The sequence below is a fragment of the Scardinius erythrophthalmus genome (assembly GCF_964197995.2).
Source record: "Scardinius erythrophthalmus genome assembly, chromosome: 21".
NCBI lineage: Eukaryota > Metazoa > Chordata > Actinopteri > Cypriniformes > Leuciscidae > Scardinius > Scardinius erythrophthalmus.
The window spans coordinates 4,963,075-4,984,524 of NC_138241.1; the positions used below are offsets into that span (position 1 = coordinate 4,963,075).

Genomic DNA, 21,450 nt, shown 5'->3' on the forward strand with positions numbered 1-21,450 from the left:
TTCAAACTTAATATACTAATATGAATTGTGACTTCACCACAGAGGGAATTTGCTTTGTATCATTGCAATAAAGGGATTTAAAAGCCCTTCACATAACAAGTAGGGCTGCACAATGATGGTTAAACTGATAATCATAAGTCACAATTACCTTTATACACTATTTGTTGGCAGAAAGAAAATGTGAAAATGCACCCTGCTACATAAAATAGAGCTATACAGAAGCATAGGGGCCCAGGTTAACAAATGGAGCTTGGCAAGTAGTTCAGTTAAAGGGAAGGCTTGTTTAGTTCAAGTCAAGCACCCCAGTCAGAATAAACAACGCTATGGCAAAAACACAACTACGGTTTAGTAGTGTGGCCCAATAAATAAAATTGAAGCCATAAAAGACCACTCCAGTTGAAAATCATACCAAAGAGACCATGTTGGGTTTCATGCAATTTACTAAATCCAAATTCACATGACCAGTTTAACTTCTCCACTAGACACCACAGTTTGCCCAGTAGAGATGGTCTTGATGGGAGTGTCTCTTCCTGCATTAAAAAAAAAAACCAAAAAACCAAAAAAACAAAAACACACGTTTAAAATACCAAATTCTCAGTTCCTGAAGTCGGTTTAGAGCAAGCACTCACTTTTCCTAGTGCAGCTTTGCTCACAGGAGCCAGAAGAGGGATGGCACACAGCTGTACTACAGTGGATGAAGATCTAACAGAGGGGGAAAGGGTTAAGCCATAGAATTCACTATAAAAAGCACCAATATTAAGGGTTGAGGTAATGCTGCAGAGCATACGGTTTCCTGCAGAGGAGCCAGTGATGCTGGATCAACAAATGTGAACATCTTCACAATAAAGCGCTTGTAGTGGCTTGGGAACTGAAGACCAGACGATCCAGCCACTGGAACCAATGTGGTCAGGTAACGATCATCCTGGTAAGGGCATCTGAAAAGCAAAGAGGCAGTCAGAAACACCTTACAGCACACTAGATGGCTAAAGAATGGCCTTACTCACCCATCAACCAGAAGGTCCCATTGGGGTAGACTGAGTGGACTGGGGGTTGATGTCGCCCAGCAATGTCCCAGCATCAGGACAATGCTGGGGTCAGTCCTCTCCAAAACATGCACCTCAACATACACAGGCTCCCGCAGGACTTTTGTAACAGGATAATCAGCATCACTGTAGTAGGACGTGTACGCCTCATCCCCTGAGGAAGAATACCAGCATTTAACCAGAAACTGCTGCAACCTGGAGTTTTAGAAAGGTTTTAGGCACACTAGGGACAAACACTTGCCTTCTGCACAGCCTTTGGTAACACACTGGCCATTTGCCAGTCTAAGCTCCACCCTGAGGGGTCCAGGAGCAGCTACTGGTGGAGGTGGAGAAACAGTGTTGACCTCCACAACCAGAGCTTCCACTGAAGTACCAGAATACCTACACTGGAAGAGAAGCCTGGAAAACAAACAGTGAGCTTGTAGCATTTGTCAATGATCAGCATTTTATAAAGCATACATCACTTACTCAAAATGGCTGTCCCTTGTGATGGAACCAAGTGGTCCGATAGCCACTTCATATGAGGAGGTCATTCTGTTTTCATACACCACATATCCACTATCCTCCTGCAAGTATTAACACTATTGGTATCCAGTCCATTATAAGCCATGCCAAACAAAAATCACAAGCAGCTACTCACCATCATGCTGGTGCCACATGCAGTGACAGGGAACTGGTATATAGCAAAGAAAGGTGTGGATCCCACAGGACTGCATGCTGGATCACTTCCACCCAGGAGACGGACTGAATCCAGGCTCAAACGAGGCAGCGTAACATCTCTAGCCACCACTACCACAAACTGACCATCTCTTATACACTGGACAGTCACTGGAGCAAGGAACAAGAGCAGGTTATTGCTGAGGATCAATTTAACTTTAACACCTTTACATTGACTCAACACTCTTACCTGCCTTCCCATAGTAACACTGTTGTCCGTTAAAGCAGCAGTTAATAGCTGCACACTCAGCACCACTGATACCAGGTGGTCCACATTGGATCTGCTCATAATCAGCTACAGTTTTTATTTATTTAACCTTTATTTAACCAGAAAAGAGCTCTCTGAGATTAAAAATCTCTTTCACAGGAGTGTCCTGGCCAAAATGTGCAGCAATACATTCAGTTCCATCACAGATAAACATCACACAAACAGATTAGAAAAAAAAAAAACAAAAAAACAAAAAAAAAAAAAAAAACTTAAAAGCAGTTGCAAAATGTTAGATCAACTTCCATTTGCCGGATAACTGATTTGAAACGGTCCAGAGTCAGCAGATTTTCTAATTTTAATTTAGATTGGAGGAGATTCCAATCAAATGGCGCTGCATACATAAAAGACTTCTTACCAAACTCAGTTCGAGTAAAAGGAACAGAAAGAGTATAAAAGTTTTGCGAACGAAGAGAATAGTTCTTGATAATTTTCTGCTGCACGAAACAACAGAGATAAGGCAACAACCCCAAGATGGCTTTGTAAATAATTAAGTACCAGTGCGTTTTTCTTCTGGTAGACAAAGAAGGCCAACCTACTCTATGGTACAAGGTGCAGTGATGAGTTGAATATTTACAATTTGATATAAACCTTAGAGCGCCATGATAAACGGCATCTAAGGAAGAAAGATGATAATAAGGTGCAAATTGATATACAACATCACCATAATCGAGAACAGGGAGAAAAGTAGCAGAGACTAATTTCTTTTTTACATTAAAAGAGAAGCAAAACTTGTTCCTGAAATAAAACCCAAGCTTGATTTTCAACTTATTCTTCAGTTGAGTGATATGAGAACTAAAAGATAGGGCATCGTCAACTATGATGCCTAGATATTTGTACTCTTTTACTGATTCAATCACTATACCTTCAAAGGTCTGAAGAGATACTAAATTATTTTCAAGTTTTTTTGATTTGGTGAATAACATATACTTGGTTTTATCAGTATTCAGAACAAGTTTTAAACTGTGAAGCCTTAACTGAATAATATCAAAGGCTGACTGAAGCTTAGACAAGGCTTGCTGTCCAGAGGAAGCGCTGCTATACACAACAGAATCATCGGCATAGAAATGAAAGTTGGCATCCTGAATGTCGTAATCAAGGCTATTTATATAAATGGTAAATAAAAGGGGCCCCAACACCGATCCTTGGGGAACACCTTTGGAAATCTCTAATATATCAGATTGTTTACCTTCGGCTTGAACACACTGGGTTCTTCCACTCAGATAATTTTTAAACCAAGGAATAACGTGACTTGATAAACCAACCACCTTCAATCTGTGCAACAAGATTCCGTGATCCACTGTATCGAAGGCCTTTGATAAATCAATAAAAAGCGAGGCACAAAATTTACCATTATCCATTGACTCTACAATATCATTTAAAACTTTCAAAATAGCCGTTGTAGTACTATGTTTTTTGCGAAACCCTGATTGATTAATAGACAATACTTTGTTTGCGTTCAAATAGCATGTCAACTGTTCACTAATAAGGCTTTCTAATATCTTTGATAAAACGCAGAGCTTTGAGATTGGTCTGTAATTATTCATTATAGTGGGATCCCCCCCTTTTAGTAAAGGAACAACAAATGCTGATTTCCAAATTTCTGGAATAACACCAGTATTTAAAGAAAGATTAAAGATATAAGTTAAAGCAGGTATAATATAATCTGCTGCCAGTTTCAAATACACAGGCTCCACACAATCAGGACCTGAAGATTTGTTTATATCAAGCAGACAGAGTGCTTTATAAACGTCAGTGCTCTTAATTTGTTTAAATCTAAACTCTTCCTTTTCTAGATGACTTTCTGCATTAATAAAATCAGAATCAGAGCCTGTAAGATTTAGTGGTTGAAATAGAAACCCAGAGGCAACAAAATGCTTATTAAAGCAATTGAGCATATGTTCTTTATCTGATATGCTAGTGGAATTCATTTTTATACATGATGGGAAGCTAGACTTGTTTTTACTACCTGATATCAGTTTTATATTCTGCCAGAATTTCTTGGGATTATTTGAATTAATAGTGGTTTTTTCAATAAAATAATCAGCCTTTGCTTTTCTAATAGCCACTGTACATTTATTCCGGAGCTGCCTAAAACGGATCCAATCGGAGCCAACACCAGATTGTCTAGCTTTTGCCCAAGCCACATCCCGCTCACGAATTTGAACAGAAAGGGCTTCAGAAAACCAGGGATTATCCCTACCTTTAACACGGAATTTTTTAAAAGGTGCATGCCTGTTGATGATTGATAAGAATCCATTATAAAAGTAATTCCAGGCAGACTCAACATCGGGAATAAGAAAAATCCTGTCCCAATCATAGCGTGCTACATCAAAAAGAAAGGCTTGTTTATTAAAGTGCCGTGTACATCGTCTAGTGATAATACGTGGTTTGTGCTTGGGTAATTTGGTATCTCTGACTACAGCAACGACGCAGTGATCACTAACATCATTAGCAAATACAGAGGCCAAAGAGTACTTATGAGGCAAATTACTGAAAATAAGATCAATTAATGTGGACTTTTTGTGATCCTTCGAATTGGGTCTAGTAGGTGTCTCAACTAGCTGAAAGAGATTTAAAGAGTCACAAATTGCTTTGAAACAATCAGATACTGACTGTAGCCAGTTCACATTAAAATCACCGAGGAGAACAAGCTCCTTATAATTCAAAGAAGTCACAGAGTGCATCAGAGAGGAAATGGCATCAGTACTAGCTGATGGGGGTCTGTAGCAACCAACAACAGTAAGATGTAAAGTCTTGGAAACGATAAGATTTAAAGCTAATAATTCATACTTTTTAACTACTGACTCAGAGAGCAACACAGAAACTTCAAAACTGTCCTTAACATAAATTGCTACCCCCCCTCCCCTTTTTGGTCTATCAGTCCTATAAACGGTATAACCATCAATGTCTATGGCATTATCTGAAACTGTTTTTTTAAGCCATGTTTCAGATATTACTATAACATCAGCACTGGTATTTTTTGCCCAGATACGCACCAAGTCCAACTTAGGAAGCAGGCTTCTCACATTCAAATGAATAAAACCTAGTCCTGATCTAGATTTAAAATCTGCAGGAACTTTAAACGTTAGGGAAGTGTCATTAAAAGGACCAGGATTTGGTAATACATTTCCTGATATCAGTAACATAAGAATTATAAAACTCCGACGCCTTACTGTTTCACTTACATTTCCAACAGAAAGATTCAAACAAATGGAACATTTGATACTGGGCTCCTTATTTGTTTGAGCAAAAACTATGGAATCCTCGTTCACAAAGTTTGAAAGTAGTGACTTCAAACGGCAGTCCGAGAGAACGTTGAAGTTTGTACATATACCAATCCCCGTCAAATTTGTCCATTTTAAAATTGAGGATGTATCGTTATGTAACGAAAAGTCTGAGTCATACCTGTAGCCGATGTTTCCCTGGTAGAGTATCACAACCAGAAATGCCACCAGAGCTGCGCGATTAGAAGAAACAAACCACATAGTCCTTTCAAAGTCCAGCTGAGCCGACAACCAAAATAAAATATGAAGGTTTCTTTACAGACGTGTAGACTTGTGGTACTCCAACTCTTTTCACAGGGTGCTGCCCGACACCACGAAGCAGAAAGAGGGATCCACGCAACATCAAACCGCGTCCCGCACCGAGAGAAAATCAAAAACAAAACAAACAGAAAAGGATCAGTGCCAGATCAACAAACAGCGACCGATTTCTCAAAACGCTAGTTTGTGGACAAGGCCACACGCGTTAATGAAATAAGCACTTTCCTTAACGAAATAGAGCCTAATACATTAATCCAGTGGGTCGGCGTCTTCCCTCCGTTAGTAAGGAAATCGCAGCACGATCGGCAGATCAACTCTTCTCTTCCGTTGGTGGAAGTAAAAGACCACACACGATCAATAAACAATCCCCGGCTTGTCTTAACATAAGACGGCGAACTCCATAGGTAAAAGTCGATAAACATAAAACAAATAAAATTATCTTTGACATAAAATTAAGACAAACTGAGACATGCTGCACACAAACGCGGACATGCTGCCATCTTGGATTGAAGTACATTTGTCAAGCAGCTCTGCCTGTGCCACTGGCTGCTTAAGCTGAAACTGCTGAGTAAACTGTTGACTAGCTTGCTGTTGAACTGACTGAGGAAACTGTTGACTAGCTTGCTGTTGAACTGACTGAGGAAACTGTTGAACTGACTGAGGAAACTGTTGACTAGCTTGCCATTGAACTGACTGAGGAAACTGTTGACTACCTTGCTGTTGAACTGACTGAGGAAACGGTTGACTACCTTGCTGTTGAACTGTCTGAGGAAATTGTTGACTACCTTGCTGTTGAACTGACTGAGAAAACTGTTGACTACCTTGCTGTTGAACTGGCTTAGAAAACTGTTGATTAGCTTGCTGTTGAACTGACTGAGGAAACTGCTGAGGAAACTGTTGAAGCTGCTGAGGAAACTGTTGACTACCTTGCTGTTGAACTGACTGAGGAAACTGCTGAGGAAACTGCTGAAACCGCTGGTCAGTTTGCTGGAATATCAGTGGTTGAGGATTTTGGGGCAGATTGCTCCACTTTGGAACAGCATGACTGAAAGCACAGAACCAAACACACAGTGCCAGAGACTGAACAGCACACCAACTTCCTGCCATTGTTCAATAGTTAGTCACACTGTTGAGATGCTGCCCTTTGGTCTTTTTGTACTCTACAGATTTCGGCTAATTAACTCTCTTCATTAACAGTCATGATTCTCCAGACTTGCATGAGTTGGGAGTTTATGCAACTGGGTGTTTCCATTTGTTCTTAAGATTAAATTTTCCTTGTTTTTCCAGCCTTTTTGAACATACATAGAATGCACATATTGAGCTGATTTCAGAATGGTTTACTAGTACTATTTCTGGGGCCTGTAACATGAAGCCGGTTTAGGTGGCTAGCCAGCTATGTTTCAGTTTAATTTCCGCCAACCCTGGGTTTTAGGTACTATGAAAGTAGCTTGGCTTTAATCGGTGTTCGTCGCCATGGTATCTTACGTTGCACGGCTAACCTGCTCCGGGGCAGGATATGTTCTGGATTCAAGATCTCAGACTGAAGTTTGACCAATCAGCTGAGAGTAAAGAAACATATAGGTGACGTAACTTATTCCCAGTGTCTTTTACAATGACTTCACCTTTTCTTCCAAATCCGGTGGACATCTCAGTGCAAATTGTTTGACGAGCACTTCGTAGAGAAAGAGTTTTTAGCCAGACAAAATCCCCTTGCCTTTCCTGATAGTTACTTGTATCAGGGTTTCCCCAGGTTTGATCACCCCAAATTTAAGACTTTTTTAAGACCTTTTTAAGACCACTTTAATGAAAATTAAGACCTACATCACACTCATTATGCAGTCGTAAAACACCAGATCAAATCCCAATAATGACTATTACTAACAAATGTTTTAATTAAAAATACATTTATTATAAAAAAAACTCATTCAACAATACACTGCAAAGTGATGTTTTTGGTAAATAAATACTCCAAGAAATTAGACGTTCTCTGACGTTACGCTAAACCCTGTTCAGGGCCTGAATTTCATTTTGGAAAATGGGGGGGAAATTTTTAATTTGAGGGGGGAGTTTAGAATTTATCTCGCCTAAATGTATGCTTACTCATTGCATTTTTACAATGGGGTAATTTTGTTCTCAAGAATTTACACAACTCAAGGAAGCTTGATTTCAATCTTTGAATTATTTTGAAAAAAGTAGCACAAATAAATACAATAGAATAAAGATACCAATAAAGAGAAAAGTTTTTGCTTAGGTCTAACACTAGTATTCAGAAATACCAGAGACTGAATAAAGTAATCAAATGTAAAATAACACTGGGTAGTATTTTAGTCCTGACTAAATTAAATACATAGGCTATTAATCCTGATTCCTTAAAATGAAAGCTATGTTTTGTTGTTTTGACAACCAAATTAATGACAGACACATATGGCTGCTGTCACTTTAAGAGCTAGTGCACGGAACCTGTTTTCATTATACGGTCACTTGCGATTTATGCTTATTTAAGACATAACCGACTGTGTTTAGAGGATACTCACCAAGACCGAAATTGACATGATTTTCGCATGTTTTTGACTGTTAAAGCGATAAAATTTCACGAAAAATAACTTTTGTTACCCGCGAGCTGTTTGTGAGGCGGCTTTACTCTATGTATGTGTGCAGAGAAAAAAAACATCTCTCAGACAGCGCGCATGTACCGAAGAGTTTAAAATCGCGTGAATGTTTAAACTGGTAAGACTTAAAAAGACGTGCTAATGGTAAACTTTACTTACTCATGATGCAATGCTGGCCCGATAATGCAAGTGACAATTCCGTCTATCACGACTCCCGAAAGCGAGAGTGTATTATCGCCGCCTGCAGCGCGCTTAACGATTACCTTGTGCAACCCATTTTGAGAGACGAGAGATAGAAGACGCAGCGCCACTGAATCACTCACGCTGTTTGTGAAATTGCGTCTCGCAGACAGTTTTAAAATGACTGATTTGATTTTATAATCTGTGTGGATTAATTTACTAATACAACCTACATGCTAAAGTGAATCAATGTTTGCGGGAATTTCCCGCATTGTAAATGGCAGACCTGCGGGAATTATTAAAATTATGCGCAATACCGAGCCGAAATTCGAGCCCTGCCTGTTGAATTTTCACGTTGTTGTTGTTTTTTCCCCCCCATTTCATTTGCGTTGCAGTCTGGTTGACTTTGAATAAATAGGCTAGTATAATGAAATTTAAGACCTTAGTTTAAAAAATTAAGACTTGGACAACGGTATTTAAGACTTTTTAAGGCCTTAATTTAGGAACATGACATTTAAGACCTTTTTAAGACTTTTAAGACCCCGCGGCTACCCTGTGTATGAAAGATACAGATTTTCCGCGGAAAGAATGTCTTATCTTTGCAAACTTCTTGAGCCGCACATAAAGAATTTAACACGTCGAATTCATGCACGCAGCACTTACTGTACCGCAAATGGTTTGTGTTGCGTTTTTTTTGCAAGTGGTACATACTTGCACGGTGGGTGACGCAGAAGCTAGGGGAAAACACGGTTTGTCGAACCATTCGCAAGGTGGTCCTCGCTCTGTAGGAGTACATGAATAGTTTCATTAATAGTGTTCCCCGGACATTTATCGACCATGTCCATAAAAGAGGGCTTTTATAAAATTGCCAGTAAGATATATTGATAGGGTGACATCACATGAACACATTTTTTTTCTTTTTCAAAAAGCAAATTTCACAAATGTACTATACAATATAATACATGTTAAGAATTATTTAGAATCTTTGTATTATTATTCTGTTAATCTTATGATAGGATTCCCTAGAGTCATTGCAACATGCATGCAGTCTATTGCTCCAATCTCCACTGCTCTTGGGGAACATGAGGCAGATTGTGTTAATAGGAAGTCCTATCACAGCCTTAATGTTCAGGTAGAGATGATGTGAATATGTTAGATGATTATTTTCTGTGAGATGAATCTTTAAATTAATAGTAACATTAACAGATATAACAATGATCTATTAAACATTTTATCTGCAGACGACTTGTGGTCATGAACGTATGATCAAGTTTGGATGCCAAATGCTTCCAGTGCTTGTCTCACAAATTTTCCATGAGTCTGTGTTGTGTCAGCACTTTGAGGAAAGCAAGTTAAATTTGGTACAGTACAAAACACTGTTAATTTGAACTGAGATGCACCATACAATATTACACTTAATAAAAGCACATTGGCCCTCATTTATCAAAAGTGCGTACACCAAATTTCCAGCGTACACCTGGCGTACACCCAAAACCACGGTGACTTTGAGATTTATCAATATGGACGTTGGCGTACGGCACGCTCAAATCCTACGCCAGCTCAGGAGGTGGTGTACGCACATTTTGAGTTAGTGCGGAAATGCGCAGAAAAACAATTCCTAACACCACAAAACGCACTGACAAACTAAAAGATATGATATAGTATGACCCACTGTAAAAAAACAACAACATAGTAATTATAAACTTCAGTGTTTATTTTTGTGCAACATGGACTTCAATGTTTAATTTGTGAGACTTTACCAAAGCATTTGATTTGTAGGCATATGTATTCCTTCAGTTGCGAGCCTGTGCACTTTACCTGACGTTTCAAGCCTGGTTTAGCCTATACTTTCGCCTGGCTCCGCAGCGCGAGTCTCCGCGGACTGTGCGCACACCTCCCCAAATGGACGAGGCGTTGTACTATTCTTTGAAACGATGGGCCAGGGTTAGGCCCGGCAGGTGTGAACGGACTGGGTTCAGTAATGAAAGGCTTTCAATGACCAAAAAATAATTCAGACTGACAAAATAATAAAAATGACATTCTTCTTTTAAATAATAATATTAACAAAAATACAAATAATAATAATAACGACATTCTTCTTCTAAATAACAATAAGCGTCATTAATAATAAAAATCTAGAAATCAATTTTGTTTCTTTCCACTTCCCTCGTTTCTCTTTCTCTTTCTCAAAGAAGTTTCTCTTCTTTGCCGTCTTCCGTGTGTCCATGGCATAAAATGAGGGCGTGGGCGTGAGGGCCACACATTCAAATGTTTGCCATAATAAAAAGCCCAGTGCATTCACATCAGCAACTGTCTGAGAACACACAGATAGAGTGTCTTCATTTCCTCCACCCTAATAAATAAAAATAGGCCAATGTAAAGCAGGTTATGTTTGGTGTTCTGTCTGCTGCATACTGACCTCTGTGTGGGAGACTGTGTGTATGTGTGCTGGCTTCAACAGGGACACTGTATTTCCCTCTACTGCAGAACATACAGTCAGCCATATTTAAAACTTAAAGGGACAATAAGTAACTTTTTAGGTATTTTATTATCTAAAATCAATATTTTTATTCAGAAATATGTCCTCAATGGTGTCCAAATACCTCTGCCAATGATCTGACTTATCCTCGTAAACGAAGAATTTATTATCTTTATATACATGGGACGGGTAGGACCACGGAGGCTTCCATGTAGTTCCGCCATCTTGAAAAACTATAATAGCAGAGAGGGACAAAAAGTACTAGGCCAACACGTTTCCTTAACGCGTTTTCGTTCAGAGCCCGCGTCAAGTGACTGAAACCAGCAGAAACGGAGCAGAGCAGTTAGAGGCGCTTTTGTCACTGCCCCGGCAAGTTTAAAAGGCTGCACTGCACGGTTAAGTCACAGGATAACGAGTCCTCTTAGTCGAAAAACTCCACAATAAGACCGTAAAGGGAAACGTGATCGGAGATTACAAAAACAAGGGTTATTATTAGCTATAATGTCGGGATAGCTAATGCAGGAGAAAGCTTTCAAAAGAGACGCTGAAGTTGCCTGCTTTCTTCTCGACAGGTAAGTCAATGTTAAGGTCTTAATTACAGGCTTTTTATTTTTATTTTTTTATTAGCCTATATAGACCAGCGTTTCCCAGCGGGGTGACGCGGCACCCTGGGGTGCTTCTGGCGAGAGCAGGGGTGCTGTGTAAAAAAAAACAAATTTTTACCATCAATCTCGGATCGTCGGAAGTCTCTAATAACAACAAATAATGCGCACAAATTTATTATACAAATGCAAATCATAAGTTTTCGGCGTTGAATTGCGGAGGTTGTGCTTGCATGTGATATATTCCCGTGCCTTATTCCCAGTGCGTCCACATAAAGCTGCCTATTTTTGATTGATGCGCTTACAGTCAAATACACACGAAAACATTGTCACAACGTCCGTCTTGCCGCGTATTCACATAAACACATCGGTTATGTCCGTGCTGCTGTCAACTATTTTTCAGTTTAACACGTTAAAAATATTTAACGCAATTAAAGCAGCATTTTTTTTCTGTCATCTTTTGGCTAGCGTTACATTATATAATCACGTTCTTCTTCATGCAAATGCTTCTAACCATGCAAGCGAGAAAATACAAAAGAGAATCCGGCCTGTGATGCTGACACGACGCGCGCCAGACTCGACTTCTCTTTCGCGCTTTCGCTTTGAGTATCCTCATGAGAGCAGTCTTAAATTAGTTAAATAAAGTCTTAAATGAACGTTAAGAGTTGTGAGAAAATGGGACGCGTGTGGGATCCACATGTGACACTGCAGCAGTGACATCAGAATCAAATAACACTTCATTCATAAAAAGATGCCATTAAACAATTATTTGAAATATACTGTCTTTATGATGTTTCTACATTAATTTGGAGATTTACTGTGAAATTATTAGGCTACATAAAATATAGTAAAAACAAGCTATCTTGTGCAATTATAACAAAATTATATATTATATAAAATTAAAAATGTTTAATTCATTCATTCATTTGTAACATGCATGAACGAAGAAAAAAAAAGGAACAGGAAGAAGAAAATCTTATGGTACTGGTAGCCTACCTGTCATTTATTTGTGCACATCAAAAATAAAAAAATAAAAATCCCAGCACATTTCAAAGTATAGTATCAAAGTAGTATCGTGACAACACTACTGTAGGGTGCCACACATTTTTTTTTTAAATTTCAAAGGGTGCCTTGACTGAAAAAAGGTTGGGAAACACTGATATAGACAGTAGAACATAGTTAAAGTTAAACAGGCTCTTTGATGAATAGCAGCTATTGAGTAAAGTAGAGAAGGTCCTATAAACAAGGTTGTAAGTTTTGTTTGTTCAAAACTGTAACATTCGTTTGTTCGTTGTGTCAAGTTGTAGTTTGTTTGAAATAACAAACCAGTTCACCAGAAGGAAAACTCGACGAGGCGCTATTAGAAGACATCCTGTCAAAGCTTTTTGGTACATATCGCTTACCGTAGATGCAACGCGCATTTGAAAACGCGAGGCGCTGGAGAGCAAAATTAGTTTGATTGCAAAATACAAATTCACCACTAGATGGGAGTAATTCCTACTTACTGCCCCTTTAAAAAGTAGTAATGTATTGCACACGTACCAAGTGTTACTTGCTTAGAGGAGCCAGCACCAGGGTCAGACTGTATAGCACCTGTAATCCCATCCATAATCGTCCGTACCTTATTGCCTACTCAGAGCCTCCTCCGCCAGTGTATTCTGATTTTCTGAATTTAACTCTATTTCTAAGTGCTTAAGTGTTTGTGATAAAATGTTCACAAAAGTAATAAAAGGTTGTGGTAAATACTCACCACTTTGAATTATATTTTTATATTTTGTCTTAATCTGCTGCCAAAAACATTTGGAGTTGGGGTTGCATCTAAAAATCAATGAATATTAATCTTTCTTAGTACATACATGCACATTTTTTATTTTATTATATACATAATTTTACATAAATATAGAACGTATTTGTTTAACTTACGCATTAACAATCAGCAATCTTTCTCCAACAGTCTTCTCTTGCTTTGGCAGCAGAGACTATTGTTTCGAGCTTGAAATACATATTTAAATTCATCGTAATTCTGAATGATTATCTCTTGCTCCTCCGCGGAAAAATATATCGCTCTCGCTCTACCCGCGATTGGTTGTTCAGTGTCGACGTCACTCTTTTATGTGCACGCGCGCGTGGAGTAATCATAGCTTAAGGATCAAAGCCTGAGTTGACAGAGAAAGTTGATGAGGTGCATCATGGTACCAATAAAGCCTGATTGCATCGGTTTGGTTTTGTCAACTCAAAACTAATCCTGTAACCCAGAGTTTGTTCAGCTACCTTCATGGTACAGGCCCCTGCCGTTCAGAATTTAGCCTTTGTTTTATGCTTCATCATGTGAATATAATAGTGGATGTTTTGGCTATTCTGGATTGTGTTTTTCCAATTCTGGCCTGCGTTTTCAGACTCACTCAAGAGTTTGACATGCAGGATTATGTTGCAATGATATGGAAGCCTGTATCAGCAATAGCTGCTGTATTCTTAAAATGATCTTGCATTTCTACTACTATACTCTAATATGTGTTCATGTTTTTGAAAGCTGCATTTATTTGATCAAAAATACAGTAAAAATGGTGAAATATTATTCCAAATTAGAATAGCTGTTGTCTATGTGAATATATTGTAAAGTGTAATTTATTCCTGTGATCAAAGCTACATTTTCAGCATCATTAATCCAGTCTTCAGTGTCATATGATCCTTCAGAAATGATTCTAATATGCTGATTTACAGCTCAAGAAACATTTCTGATTATTATAAATGCTTTGACACTGTCTGCCGGCATTGCGTTTGTGACTCACTTCCCCGACTATGTTCATTGTGGTCTGGAGATGCACACAACTCATATACATGGTTTATTTGCCAGAAATACTGCAATTCATAATTGCGAGATGTAAACTCAGAACTCCAAGAAACTCACAATTGTGAGAAATAAGTAAGAATTGTGAAATAAGTCGCAATTACTGTTATATTTTATTCCTTGGCAAAACAAACTGTGAGAAAAAAAGTCTGTACCCTGCTACATAAAATATTGAGCTTCAACCGCAAAGATCGCTGTGTTGCAAAAGTCTGATAATCAAAGCAAATGTTTGTCACGGGCCGAGGACAACCACCACTCCGGAGGAGCTATACCAAAGCACACCACGAGACAGGACAACGACGTGATATAAAAGCTTGATTCTTTTTATTGAATGTAAAAACAACTTTAAGGAAATGTCACTGACATTGAAACAGGTCAAAGGAATCTTCATTGGAGGAAGACTCGGGCCAGCCGGCAGTTGGTCATCTCCTTCTACGGAACAGCAGTGTGAGGGGACAAGGGCTTTCTCTTTTCACAGGACAGCATCAGATAACTGAGTGTCACCTTTCTTTCACAGGGCAGCAGCAGGCGGATAACGGGATCTCTCTGTTCACAGAACAGCAATTGGTGAGTACAGAATCCAGCAGTTAATAACTGAGTCGTCTTCTTACCACAGGACAGTAATGGCAGAATGCAGCAGCGGATAACAGGATCTCTGTTCACAGAACAGCAATTGATGAGCACAGAATCCAGCAGTTAATAACTGAGTCTTCTTCAACGTTCTCTTCTTCGGGGCTCAGACAGAGAGATATGAACATAACATGGACGTATCTCAACAGTTTCAGACAGAGAGAGGAATGAACATAATTCACAGCTTCCGCATTCTCTTCTTCAGCATTCTCTTCTTCGGGGCTCGGACAGAGAGAGATATGAACATAACATGGACGTACCTCAGCAATTTCAGTCAGAGGGCCCTATTTTAATGATCTGAAACGCAAGTGTCAAGCGCAAAACGCATATAACTTTGTGGGCGGGTCTTGGGCGCTGTTGCTATTTTCCCGGCGGGATAAATGACTCTTGCACCCGGCGCAAATCTAAAAGGGGTTGGTCTGAAGTAGCTTCATTATTCATAGGTGTGGTTTGGGCGTAACGTGAAATAAACCAATCTGAGAGTCATCTCACATTCCCTTTAAGAGCAGACACTCTTTTTCCATATCGGTTTGCTATAGTAACGGCGGATTTGCCAGGCGCGCGCCAGGAGCGGTTCACAGCCGTGAGAGAAGAGAGAAAGTTACATTGAAATGGAGAAACCCACCCAAATTAACTTCGGTTAAACAGGCGTATGATAATTTGGGTAAATGTGTAAGCTAGATGTATGCTTTTATAATAAATTGTCTGTCTATCTATCTATCTATCTATCTATCTATTGTAACAATGTATGATTTTCAAAAATGAATACTGCTGCTTCTGTGTAGATCAGAGAATCAAAGTGCGCGTTGTGCAAACGCTACATTGATTATGGCCAAGCATGCGCCCTTAAAATAGCATATGAATAACATGCGCAACGCGCCACTGACTTTAAACTATTTTTTCCTGGTTAGTGGCGGAATTGTTTTCTAAACCTGCAAAATAGCATGAAGGAACGTTTGCGCCGGAACACGCCTCCTCTTTGCGCTGAACCGCCCTGGGGAGCGCAAGTGTATTTCCTAACTTACCGATGTGCGTCTCTGGAGGGAAAAGTCCGCTTTGCGCGGGTGCAAAATAGGAATGATACATGCGTCGGTGTACAAAGTCAATTGCGCTGGGTGCAAGATAGGGCCCAGAGAGAGGAATGAACATAATTCACAGCTTCCGCGTTATCTTCAGCGTTCTCTTCTTCGGGGCTCAGACATAGAGATATGAACATAACATGGACGTATCTCAGCAGTTTCAGACAGAGAGAGGAATGAACATAATTCACAGTTTCCGCATTCTCTTCTTCAGCGTTCTCTTTCAACAGGGCTCAAACAGAGAGAGATATGAACATAACATGGACGTACCTCAGCAATTTCTGTCAGAGAGAGGAATGAACATAATTCACAGTTTCCGTGTTCTCTTCTTCAGCGTTCTCTTCTTTAGGGTTCAGAGAGAGAGATATGAACATAACATGGACGTATCTCAGCAGTTTCAGACAGAAAGAGATATGAACATAATTCACAGCTTCCGCGTTCTCTTCTTCAGCGTTCTCTTCTTCGTATCTCAGCAGTTTCAGCATTCTCTTTCAACAGGGCTCAGGCGGGGAGAGGAATAAACAGCTGTGACTGCGAGTGGACAGCAGAAACACAATTCCCACACTCGTATATTCACCAACACACTGCAAGATTTCACTCGTGCTCACTTCCACAATAAAACTGCAATTCAACAGACTCACGGTGCAACCAAGGCTTTCACCCGCTATCCAGCCGAAGTCTTCTCTCTCTCTCTCTTCCCCACGGCCTCCATCCCCACCCACAGACACAGCCCCCCCCCCCCCCTCTCTCTCTCTCTCTACGACACGCTGATGTTGAGGCTCGTACTGTTACATATTGGGTGGTCATTTGGGCTCATATTTGGTATTCTACATGACATTTATTTATGTCCTATTGTTATTTGTCACCGCGATTGTGAATTGCCTTTAAAAGGCAAAATCGTATGTTCTGTAATTTCTTGCATTATGTCTACCCCGTGCGAGGCTATCTACACCGGGCAAACCGAATGTGCAAAACATTTCAGAAGAAGAAGTGCGGGCGTCCGTTTACTATCAATGAATGCCCCGCGTCCAGGACACTATCACGAAATATGATTTTTCAAGTAACCAGCACTAGTCAATAAGTAGGCTACGATCAGAGCCGTTAAGAGTACGATTATGCAGACATGTCTGCAGCTAAGCAGACGTCACATAGAGAATATGTGTTAACATTTCAAACATGCTAGTTCTCTTACGAAAGGTTCTCTCATATTGCGTAAGTTGCTTACGCTACGGGTAAAGTCATCTTTTCTCGAGATCTAAAGCCAAAAATTATCCTTAATTTTGTATATATTGTCAACGCAGTGCGGCAGCCAGCAGACTATAGCAGGCTGTATAAGCGTGCTTAATGCTTAAAGCAAGCCTAGGAAGCGCCTGAGGACGCCTTCAGCCATCCGTGCCTGTTGAGCTATCCGGTGACAGTATCCTTTTTCTGCTGTGTGTGTTCGCCGCTGCGACCGCCATCTGATCTGCGCTGTCTGTCTGGGCCGTGAGCACGCAGCCATCGCTCTCTCTACGGGCGGCTGCCCTGAGTGCGAGGAGCTTTCAATGTCGACCCTGTGGGCTAGACTTGAAGCTTTTAATGATGAAGCTGTCACTCCGCCTGTCTCTGCTGGGACGCGCAGGAAGATGCGCCGCTCCCAGAGGCCACCGGAGACCGCGAAGGGACCTCCATCTCGGATTTGCACAGCGCGACAGATCTCTCCCTTCGCGCTACTAAATCTGCTGCCCAGGCTCTTGGAAGGTGCATGTCCTCGCTGACCGTCACAGAGAGGCACCTCTGGTTGACACTCGCCGACATGAGGGAGTCCAAGCGTGCTGTTTTCCTCAACGCCCCGCTCTCCCCCACCGGCCTCTTTGGCCCAGCGGTTAACGGGATCGTAGAATCCTATGAACCTTTTCCTGCCTCGACGCTCGAGCTCAGCCGCACGCCGCCCTCGGGACCAGCCTGCGCGAAGCTCCACCCAGCGTCCAGCTCAGCCTCCGTCTTCGCAGCGACGACAGGGCGGCCGCCCTAGATCGCGCTCGACCAGCCGCAACAGGCCGCCTCCCCCGTGGGGACCCTGGCCCAAGATTGTGCTGAAACCCGAGCCTGCGAAGTCCTCCTAGCAGCTCAAAGGAGGAAAAGACGGTTAAGTCCCGCCGCGGCCGAACCACCGTCAAAGCTTTCCGCTCTGTCAGTCCCCGTAGTCATGGCTTCTGCAGATGTGTATTACGCAGCCAACGAGCCAGTGATACAACCCACTCGCCTGCATACAACCTCCGTTGTCAAGGCGATCCAGAGAAATCTCAAAAAGAGCATAATGTGTTTTAACCTGTTAAGCTTCACCAGTGCGTCGGCGCACTGAAGCGTTTTTTATTTATTTAATTCAAAATTACTATCAGATTTAATGTTATACCTTGACAAACTATACATCATTAAAAAGATATAAGACTCAAGTTTCAGTATTTGACCACTATTGTATTCTGAGAAACTCATAGTGACAGTTATGTCTTAATTTGTGTCAGGAGTTATGAAATGAAAAAATGAGTCGATACCTTTAATATGAATTATGCGCGTCAGCCGCTCCCATTCATAAAAAACTCCCGTGCTGTCGTCATGACAGCGATACACAAAACAACGTCCCTCAGGGCTTTAGCTCAAAAATGTGCAGATTTGGAGAAATATTGATAGATTCTTTTAGATTCACATCATATTTCTATAGACAGGAATAATATTTATTGAATTTATACCCAAATGCGTCAATGTAATCTTTATGAGCGTTTGGTATTCTAATTCACAGTGTTTTCAATTCATACCAATAGCCTGAGGGCGCTATATGCACAGTAATATAGTCCATATATGGCACATGAAGAAAAGCCATGATCATGTGACATTCCAGGAAGCCTCGAACACACACACAGCTAACAGAGATCGGCTGTAATCATGCAGATAAAAGATGTTTTGAAGACAATAAACATGATTGCAATGATATCTGATTTGCCTGTGTTCTTCAAGCCATGCCAGGTATTTTTATAATAATAGATTATATTTATAATGTAATGCTAATCTATATAGACTTCATCATTGTGCATAATACTATCAAATAATATATTTTCTGTCTGATTTTTTTATCTGAAGCTAAATTAGATCACAGAAGATTATTTAAAACATTCGGCTTGAGTTATAAAGTACGTTTTGAGCATAAATATGGTTTTAATCTCATATATTGTCGTGTATTGATGGTGTGCTAAGCTAACATGCTAGCTAGCCCTAACTGTTAGTCACATGACATGGTCTTGAAAAACATTTAACTAAATACAGAGTTTTGGGCTTATTATCTTCAGATTTTAAACATAAAATGTTTAGACATGTGGCTTTAGCTGTAGTGCATTTCTAGATTGCTACAGTGCCAATTTCAATTTTATTTTCATGAGGATGTTTCATAAAAAATAATTTCTAATAACTTTACAAAACTTTGAAGCTATTTATAACAATTTTTCTCATTACGACAATAATTAATTCTACATTTACAATAAACTGCCAGGTGTCAGCTTTCAAACGAGATCATACTTGTGCTTTTAGTACAAAGGGTTCATGAACTGTATCTGTTTTAGTTTGGGTATGTCATTTCTGGGGATTTTTCAAAAGTGGCGTTGCAGCTTAACAGGTTAAATGCAGAAAATGTGCCCACATTTCAGTGTTCACCCCTGCACACAAGCACTATACCCCCCGTGTCTCTCACAGAGCCCACTCTCATAAAGCTGGCGAAAGCCGCTCGAGTGTTAGATGTAGGATATGTGCCCACGAGCCCGTGCCCACACCTACTCACCGCCCCCTCTGTCACACGCCCACTCTCTGCCGGTCACATCACGAATGTAAGCCCTGTGCCCGCTCGCGAGCGCTCACACTTACTGACAAGCATTTTCCCCCCGCGCTTTTGGGCACGAACCGAGACGAGAGTGAATGGGGAAGTAGCACACCTACTTCCTGCAGAAATAGCGAAACTTCTGTGCAAAGGGGCCATAGAATGGGTACCGCCTTCTCTGAGCGAGTCAGGCTTTTACAGCCGTTATTTCCTCGTGCCCAAGAAGGACGGAGCTCTCAGACCGATTCTAGATCTGAGATATTTGAACAAGGCTCTTATGAGAAGACCATTCAAAATGTTCACAACCAGACAGATCCTCACGCAAATTTGCCCGGGGGACTGGTTTATTTCCCTCGATCTGAAAGACACTTACTTTCAGATTCAGATAATACCCCGTCACAGGCCATTCTTGAGATTCGCCTTCAACGGCCAGGTATATCAATACACCGTCCCGCCGTTCGGCCTGTCTTTAGCACCCCGTACATTCACGAAGTGCATGGACATGGCTCTCGCTCCCCTGAGGACTCAGGGCATGCGGATTTTGAACTATTTGGACGATTGGCTTATTCTAGCACAGTCAGAGGAAGAACTTATTTCTCACAGAACAGTGCTTCTCGGCCATCTGGAAAGCCTGGGTCTCACGGTCAACTGGACCAAGAGCTCATTACTGCCCAGTCATTCAGCCTCTTTTCTGGGTATAGAACTGGACTCTGTGGCAATGACGGCCCGGCTGTCGGCCAGTGCGCGCCGTGTTCAATGCCTGGCGTCTTTCCAGAAAGGCAGTGTCGCACCTCTAAAAACATTTCAGAGGATGCTGGGTTGTATGGCATCAGCTGCAGCAGTGCTTCAGCTGGGTCTACTGCGTATGCACCCGCTGCAACGCTGGTTGAAAGCTTGAGTGCCTCACCGAGCCTGGGCGTCCGGCTGCATCCGGATCAGAGTGACTCAGAGCTGCGTTTCAGCACTGAGACCCTGGTTAGCGGCCGACTGGTACCAGCGGGGAGTGACAATGGGAGCCGTCTCGTACCGGAAAGTTATCTCGACAGATGCCTCCAACTTGGGTTGGGGGCGCTCTTTTCGAAGGCAAACCGTTTTTTGGCCTGTGGTCAGACCAGGAGAAATGCCTTCATATAAACTGTCTGGAGATGATAGCGGTCGAGAACGCGCTGAAGCGTTTCCTCCCACACATACGGGGCCACCATGTTCTAGTCCGCTCGGACAACATGTCTGTGGTGTCCTACGTGAATCACCAGGGCGGTGTCAGATCCAGAAACCTCTGCAAACTGACAGAACGCCTTCTCGTGTGGGCCCATCACTCATTGTGCTCGCTGAGAGCCTCGCATATACCGGGCCACAGGAATGTCGGCCCAGACAGACTGTACAGGGACAACATTCCCCCGGGAGAATGGTCCCTGCACCCTCAAACAGTCCAGTTACTATGGCGCCTCTTCGGCAAAGCGGAAGTCGACCTTTTTGCGTCAAAAGACAACGCTCATTGCCCGAGATTTCTCTCAAAGAGCGAGGACGCGCTGGCCCAAACCTGGCCCAGCCTCCCGCTGTATGCTTTCCCTCCGATCTCGCTGTTACCACAGGTAATCAAGAGGATCAG

The 21,450-nt window shown here is 41.3% G+C and overlaps 1 protein-coding gene across 5 annotated transcripts; it reads right to left on the reverse strand.

Moving 5' to 3' along the window:
* Positions 1-424: 424 nt before the first annotated feature.
* Positions 425-6,698, reverse strand: LOC308682314 (zona pellucida sperm-binding protein 4-like). 5 transcript variants are annotated; one of them, XM_081351975.1, is made up of 11 exons: positions 6,497-6,698; positions 5,576-5,613; positions 5,434-5,485; positions 1,951-2,041; positions 1,684-1,871; positions 1,512-1,609; positions 1,285-1,442; positions 1,005-1,197; positions 788-935; positions 630-702; positions 425-530 (listed from the first exon to the last, which is right to left on the reverse strand). In XM_081351975.1, the coding sequence occupies exons 5-11, from the start codon at positions 1,687-1,689 to the stop codon at positions 454-456; spliced, it is 753 nt and encodes a 250-aa protein (XP_081208101.1). In that variant the 5' UTR covers positions 1,690-1,871; positions 1,951-2,041; positions 5,434-5,485; positions 5,576-5,613; positions 6,497-6,698; the 3' UTR covers positions 425-453. The 5 variants fall into 5 exon arrangements, with proteins under 5 accessions (XP_081208101.1, XP_081208098.1, XP_081208099.1 ...); XM_081351972.1 differs by having other exon boundaries at positions 1,951-2,077; XM_081351973.1 differs by having other exon boundaries at positions 1,951-2,077; positions 5,576-5,966.
* Positions 6,699-21,450: the final 14,752 nt, after the last annotated feature.